Source organism: Hyaena hyaena, unplaced genomic scaffold (genome assembly GCF_003009895.1).
Source record: "Hyaena hyaena isolate Hyena2069 unplaced genomic scaffold, ASM300989v1 scaffold_45, whole genome shotgun sequence".
In the NCBI taxonomy this organism is placed as follows: domain Eukaryota; kingdom Metazoa; phylum Chordata; class Mammalia; order Carnivora; family Hyaenidae; genus Hyaena; species Hyaena hyaena.
In genome coordinates this window covers 4,347,839-4,355,800 of record NW_024080677.1, presented here as the reverse complement: position 1 = coordinate 4,355,800, position 7,962 = coordinate 4,347,839, and the positions used below count along the sequence as shown (strand labels likewise).

The following is a 7,962-nucleotide window of genomic DNA, read 5'->3' as shown; positions in this document are numbered from 1 at the left end:
GGGCAAGTGCCCCTGATTTTTACTGTGGTTAGCGGTGTGGGTTTCCAGGGCAATGGTTTGCATGAAGTTTACCTCCAGTGCTGAGGGAGTACCTGGCTGTCCTAACAGCTGTCCCAGATGTGAGGCAAAACGGGGAGGGAAGGCTTGAAAGCTGTCCGTCGTCAAACAACAAAACTGGGGTCAGACTCCACTACAGTTCCGCCAGTCCTGGGGTGGTACCAGGTTTCAAGTCACTACCTCCATGAAACAGGAACATCTTCTCTCTGCCTTCTGAGTTACTTACATATACCTACTAAACACAGTTCTAAGTTCTTTTTCTTAAAATAATTGCTGTGGTGTTTGGCTCCTGACTATAATCTGGGTGATACAAGTCTTTTTGCTATTCTCAACAGGGTAATTAGCAATAACTTAATGTGTGTGACAGCTGGGCATATAAATGTTTACTCCCCTTTCTTCATGTACCTAATAAAATGGAATGGCTGGCTAAGCATTTCCATCTACACGATCCCATTTCTTAAACTTTTGATTCTAAAGCTTTTAACCTCACTTGCTATACTTAGCGGGAAAAGGCTAAAGAAAACAGATCTTATAATTTCCTATAAAATGCATGTCTTCCAGACGTGTCATTACACGGAGAACATCCTCATTCTTTTTAACCAATGTGCGGTGTTCCATCACAGATGGGACCAGAATCGTTCAACCGCTCCTTTACCAACAGCCATTTGTGTTGCTCCTGAGTTTTGTAGGGGAGGAAACTGAAGCCCTTGAGAGATTAAATGGCTCACTCTTAAGTAACATTTCAAAAATGATAGGGCCAGGATTTCTATAAAGTCATGAAAAAACAGAGCCCATGCTTAAAAACATTTTTATTTTTAGGTATTTTAAGCAAACAGTTAAAAAAAAAAAAAAACCCACACTATCCTGTTAATCTACATCAATTTTTAAAATGAAATAAAACACAACTGAATCTTCCCCGTACCCTCCCTGATTCCATCTGCAACTCCCACCCTGGAAAGGCAGAACACGATTTTCACACAACATTCTAATACATGACTTTATACTCATCATATAATCTGAATCCACAGGAATATATTATTGTGCAAAACAGTAACGACATTGCTCACCATGTGCCAACAATGCTTACATGCCAGCCACTCACCAAAACACTGTCCATGCATTATTTCATTAACCATCCCCCCCGCCCCAAATTACCTTGTGAGGTTGGCAACTACTATCTCATTTCATTAAAAAAGTGAAACACAAGTAAGTTTAAGTAATGTGCCCACAGATACACAGTATATTCAATGTGACATAAATGGGGTATACTGTATGTAGCTTCTGCAACTTTCTGCTGAGAAAGTTTTGATTTATCTATGTTGAAAGACGCAACTAGCTCTTTCACATTCACTTCCCAAAGTAGCAAGAACCCACTTTTTTGCTTTTCTGTTGATGGAGAGTTAGGCTTTTCCCATTCTTGCTACCTAAACAGTACTGCAATGAACAGTTTTACTGTATAAAAACAGATGTCCCTCCCCACGTGAGGTTCTAGATCTGTCCAGGAGTGGAGCTGCTGGTGATGCACAGGTGACAAGGTTTTGCAAGCTGCCTGGCACAGGCGCCATTACAATTTCCACCCCCACCAGTGAGCTCCTGCTGTCCCACACGCATGCCCATGCGAGGGCTTACAGAAACCCGTCTCCTTGCGGAGTGTGCGATAGTACATATTAGCCGACATTTCCTGTGCTTACCTCTCCGTACATGCTTCTGTGTGGGCCAATGGTCTGTCACTGAGGCTGGGATTAACAGCACTTGAACACCTGATTCAAAGACTTTCCAATACCTACTCTTCTCTGGGGGCTCCTGGCCCTCTGGCTCTCCCCAGCCCCAACTTCAGTTCTTCCTAGGCAGCAAGAGACAGGAAGGCAGGGTTCAAAGACGATTGCTTGATCTCTAGGGCAGGATGGGGCAAACTTGAGAACTGGTGGCTGGGGCAGTCAGAAACCATCACCTGGAGCTGCATGGCTTGGAACGGCCCGCCGCTGAACTGCTAACCAGTGTGCTTGCGGAGTGCCTCCAGTCCACACTGTACTCAGGCTCACTTCAAAACACTCCAATTTTGGGGTGCCTGGGTGGCTCAGTCGGTTGAGTGTCCAACTCTGGCTCAGGTCATGATCTCACGGTTCGTGGGTTCGAGCCCCGCGTCGGGCTCTGTGCTGACAGCTAGCTCAGAGCCTGGAGCCTGTCACTGGATTCTGTGGTTCCCTCTCTCTCTGACCCTCCCCTGCTCATGCTGTCTCTCTCTCTCTCTCTCAAAAATAAAAATGAAACATTAAAAGAAAAAAAAACCCATTTCAATTCTGACTTAGCCGAACTAAATTCAGTCCCATATTCCTTAACAGAGGTAATTTTGTACAGAATTTCCTCGGCACAGCAAGCAGATATAAGTACCCAACCCCAGCCTCCAGAGTGCCCTGTCTGGCTGCAATGACAATAACTCTTGGAAACGTGGGCAACACCTCACAGAGTAAGATCCAGGCACCAGGGGAGGTGGGACCAGGGGAGAGGCCTTAGATGGCTGAGGGGTAGGGAGGGCCAGGCCTTGAAGGGTGAGGGCCTGGGCCAGCATGGATAGGGTCTACACTTGTGGTGAAAGGGGGCAGCACAATGCAGGCCAGTCCCAGGGGTTTCAAGGGTTTACACCTGAACTTCTGATTACACTGATTACACCAAAATGTTTAGTCGGTAGCTCTAAGTAGTGAGACTTTTCTCCTTTTCCTTTTAGCTCATCTGTATTTACTAATCATTCTAGAAAAATAATGTCTTACTCATATAATTAATATTATTTAAAAATTCAGGTTATTGAACAGACTCCATCAGCACAATCCCAGGATATTAAAGACTTACCTCAACATACAGGGATTTCTGTTGATTTTTTACTTCTTTGTACATTTGAAAATCTGGTGTGAATGTTTAAAAATAAGTATATCTCACTTTATAAAAATGGCAGTAGAAAACCCCTATTGGGGCACGAACCCTCTGAGGTGACAGTGGCACAAGGAGTCGGGGGGTCAGTGAAACAGGAACAGAAAAGGGGTGTCTCCTTGGTTGCAGCACCAGCCAATTTGAAGCTGAAACTGCCTGGAGCTGCAGCTCTGTGAGAGCTCTGTGTCTGGAGATCAGCTGCCTAACCCGGAGCCTCGCACGCCAAGCCCTCTTTTGCCAATCCTAGGAATCAGGGGGCTTGGTGACGCGGATTTTACACACAGGATGTTCAGTGACTTGTCCAGGATCATCCTGCCAATAAAAGTCACACTGAGCCTGAACTCAGCTCTGGCAACTCCAAGGCCCTTCCCATGACCCTGGGCCCTCAGCACATGGGACCTGGTCCCTGCCCAGCCACTTCTAGAGCCAGTTTCTGATACTATGCCAGTGACGGGCCACCCAATTCCAGGCCGAGGCAGCTGCCGCTGTAGGAAAAGAACAGCAGAGCCAGAGTGACCAAACCTTCCTGAGAGCAAAGCTGAATGGGGACCAGAAGGCAAACACGGGTCTGCGGATTCTCCTTCTTCCCCACCCCTCCCTGCCTGTTCCACGTGACCTCACCACAAAGTATCGAAGGCTTCATTTTCACCTGCCCACAGCAATCCAGAAAGGGTAAGATTCCTTGGGCTCCCCTGAAAGCACACCTTCCAGGTGGGTTTCCTCTTACTACAAGAAACGGCCTGCTCCACCAGGGCACCCCGGCTCACAGCAGTAAAACCCAGGCTGAGATGGAGCTCTACCAAGTGAGTCATTTTATCCTCATATTCCTACTGTGAGCTCTTCAATAATCAGAAGCAATGGCTACTTAGGTAAGTTTTAGAAAAATCAGTCCTTTACCATCACACCACTGAGCTGATTCTTGCTGTTTAAGTCAGGCTGGCAAATGAGATGGGGGACCTCTCCCACCAGGCCACCTTTTCTCCAGAGGGCTTCAGTCACTTGAACTGGTTCCTTTGGGTTGAACCTGATGCCAGCACCGGATCTGACATGCAAAGAAGGCTACCTGAAGGTTAGAGGGTCCCTGTAGTGCGCACAAGTTACAGATGCAAGTGCAATACTTAAACAATTTACAATTGTTGTTGAGAGCTGTGAGTCTTGTAGAAAATTCAGACCCTCTGAGGGGAGAGGAGACTCCCTTTCATGGAAACTGGCAGCAGGGACAACTAACTGCATGAAAACCTCTCAGCTACATAATTTCACGGAGTCCTTGGGTCTGTGGTTAACCCTTGTAAATGTTAGTTCATCATTCCTAAACCCAAAACTGTTCCAAAGCTCCCTACCTCCGTGGCTCGCTGTGAGGCAGCTCCAGTCCTGGGGGGGGGGGGGGGGGGGGGGGACCCTGAAGCTCACACAGCCTGGCCCACCACCTCTCTGGGGCCCTGTCTTCTGCTCATTCACTCTACTTTAGCCCAAGGGCCTCCCTACTATTCTCCAAGCACCAGACAAGATCCCACCTCCTGTGCTGAACCAAGTACCACCTCTTCAGTTGAAGCCCTCCCTAACTAGCCTACTTAAAATCGCAGCCCACCTCCTAATCCAGCACTGCTTCACACTCTTCTCTGATTCATTCTGTCGTCAACGCATATCACCATCCAAAGTACTATGTATCTCACTGTTCACAGTCTGTAAAGATCCGAGAGAGCAGAAATTTTGTCTGTTCCGGTCGCTGTCTGGGCCTCTAGCACAAAACAGTGCCTGGCATCTGGGAGGTGCTCAGCACACTTCTGTTGAAGAGATGGCCCATTGCTGCCCATGCAGACTGTGGGTGGAGACAGCAATGGGGCACTGGAAGAGCCCCATTCTCGAGGTGATCGAGTCCAACCCTGCTCTCTTCCACGTGCCCCTGAGATAACTGTATGCCCATGGCAGATATCCAAAGCCAGGTGTGGGGCCCAAAGCTGCAGCCAGAACTCCCAGGAGGCAACTGGGGAGACTAGTTCTTGCTGCTGCTGCTGCTGCTGCTGAGACTAGTAAGATCAGATAGAATACGCACCACCACAGGATCCAACTGGCCGCTTCCCAGCAGCCCATCACAGCACAGATGTTTCATCAAACCACAGAGGGCAATGGTATCTGCCTTTAGACTGGGGGATCTCCAGGCCACTGTGCAAAGGCCACTCCTGAGGCCCATGCCCCAGAAGGGCCCCAAAGAACCGGCTGCTGTTCTTCCCCAGCATCACATTCCCTAGCAAGTGGGAAAGGGAAAGCCCTGGGTCTTTGATCTCAGGATTCTTTGCCACCAGCTTCAAAAACAGAAAGGGCTGGACCCTTTGTGAAGGTTTTCTCCACACTGCCCACAATCAAGGGTTCTCTGGCAGGGTAGCTAGGAACCCCTCTCCCCCCACTGTCAGACCGCAAGCTAATCTCTAACATGGTTTTTCATATGCCGAGCCAAATTTGAAGACCACCTGAAGGTCTTCCCACACTCTCTGCATTTGAAGGGCCTCTCTCGGGTATGAAATCTCTTGTGGCTCATGAGCTGTGAGCTTTTGCTAAAAGTTTTCCCACAGGTGCTACATTTGTGGCACTTTTTCCCAATGGGTACGTTCTGGAGTCCAGTGAGCCTGGAGCTCCGGTCACAAACTTCCTCAGAATCTTCAAGTGGCTTCTCCCCACTTGGTTTTAATTCCTGTAAACTCACCCCGGTGTCCTGGCAGGAAGATAACCCAGCCAGGCTGCATTCAGACTGTGCCATTCTGGTGTGTTTTCTTTGATGAATGCGGAGGGTATGTCTTCCAATGAAATCCTTCCCACACCACTGACATTTAAAAGGTCTCTCTTTAGTGTGGATTCTCTGATGATTAACAAGGCGATGTTTTCTATCGTAAGATTTCCCACACAGATTACATTTATAGCGCTTCTCTCCACTATGTATCCCCTTATGATCTAAAAGACTTCTTTTACGTGTAAAAGTCTTCCCACATTCTTGGCACCAAAAAGGTTTCTCCTCAGCGAGGATTTGTGGCTGCAGATTTGCAGTGTTTCCACTTTCATGGCATTCATACTGTTTTTCCAAAGAGTGAATCCTCTGATGTCGGGAGAGGTTAGAACTCCACCTGAAAGCTTTCCCACATTCCCTGCACTTATAAGGCTTTTCTCTGGTGTGAATTCTCTGATGGATGAGGAGGAATGAGTGATTACGGAAGGCTTTGCCACACTGGCTACATTTGTAGGCTTCCTCTGTGCTGCTCGGAGGAACTGGGAGCACTCTGTCCTGACTAAAAGATGGCCCATCCTCAGGTTTTCTCTGAATGGCATGCTGCTTCTTATGAGCAATAAAGGCTGACCGATGGGTAAACTCTTTTTCACATTCACTACATCTGTAGGGCTTCTCACCTGTGTGAATTCTCTGATGATCTATGAGAGATTTCTTCCGAGTGAAAGTTTTCCCACACTGCTGACACGGAAAAGCTTTCTCCCGAGCAGGGGAACCCTGGGGCTGACTGCAGCTGGAGGTCAGTCTGAAGTCCTTACGTTTGTCTTGATCATAGAACTTCTCTTCCTGGTGCATTCTCAAATGACGAGTAAAGTTTGATCTCCACCTAAAGGTTTTTCTACATTTGGTACATTTATAAGGTTTCTCCTGAGTGTGGACCCTCTGATGCTCAACAACATACGATTTACAGTGGAACGATTTCCTGCACTGACTGCAGTCAAACAGCTTCTCCCTGTTTTGGTCTCTCGAATGATGATCAAATCCTGAGCCACAGGTGGGAGTGTCCTCATACTGCCTAGACTCAAGAAATTTCTGCTTAGCATGGGTTGCCTGGTGTAGACGGTAGGCAGACATGCGTCTGAAAGCCTTGTCACATAAACTGCATTTATAAGGTTTCACCCCGGTGTGAATCTTCTCTTGGCGCACACAGTTTGAGCTCCACCTGAAGGCTTTCCCACACACCCTGCATTTAAATGGTTTCTCTTGAGTGTGAAGTCTCTGATGACACGCAAGCTGAGAGCTCTGACTGAAGACTCTTCCACAGTCACTACACTTATGTGGGGCCTCCACCATGTGAAGACTCTGCCCACGCTGGCAATGTGGGCTAAGGTTGAAATCTTTTCCACATAATTCCTTTGCATTCCCTTTTAGTCCAGCATGAATTCTCTGATGTAGGCTGAACCCACCAACTATGCACCTGAGCCCTTTCCCGTATTCCTTGTAATCATAGTGGTAGGAACCCCCCCGGAAGCGTCTGCCACAGCCATGTTTAAGGGATCGCTTTCTTCTGGGAACTCTCAAATATGCAGCATGTTTTAAATTAAGACTAGTACTTCTTCCTGACTCTTCAGATTCTTTTCCAGTCTTGTGACTGAGCTTGGTCTCTTCCTTCTTAACTCTTGTTTGTATGGGGTTCCCACATTGCTCCTTTAGCCTGCTCTTCTTTTCAAAAGACTCTCTGAGCCCGATTCCCTCAGAAACCCTCATCACACAACATTCTGATGGCACAGCAAAGGTTTCTGCTTCTTCCAAAGGTTCATGTTTTAAGATGAACTTGTTTGTTTTAATCTGGAGCTCACCTCCTGACACAAAATAAAACAAAGGACAGTGTACTTTTTTCCCATACTTGGAACTGCAGAAAGCACCAGACAAAAAAAAAGTCACAGTCTTGGGTGGTGAGGCCTTTGCCTGACCGCCAACACCTTTACCAAAGAATCAGGGAAGGCAAAACATGGAAGAGTGTCCCAGATGCCAGGGAAGGGAGGAGGAGAAGCAGGTGGGCACCCCAGCTAGACATACGCAGAAGTCACATCCCGTTGAACAACAGAGTTGGAAAGTGAGTGTTAGACAGCAAAAGAGGGGAGAGGAATCATGGCCCAAGAGGATAAGAAGGTCCCCAAGAGCCCAGGGGAGGGGATCCATGGAGGACTGGATGAAAGAACTGAAGGCCAAGCCTGTAGCAGGGGCAAAGAAGAGAAGTTGGA

General features: G+C 47.6%; 1 protein-coding gene across 1 annotated transcript in view; it reads right to left on the bottom strand.

The window, feature by feature from the left end:
- Nucleotides 1-2,277: 2,277 nt before the first annotated feature.
- ZNF445 (zinc finger protein 445) overlaps nt 2,278-7,962 on the bottom strand; it is a 31,064-nt gene continuing 25,379 nt past the window's right edge. Inside the window, exon 7 of the mRNA XM_039230400.1 lies at nt 2,278-7,560. Within this exon, the coding sequence (XP_039086331.1) occupies nt 5,402-7,560 (2,159 nt within the window). The 3' untranslated portion in view covers nt 2,278-5,401. The remainder of the gene's footprint in view (nt 7,561-7,962) is intronic.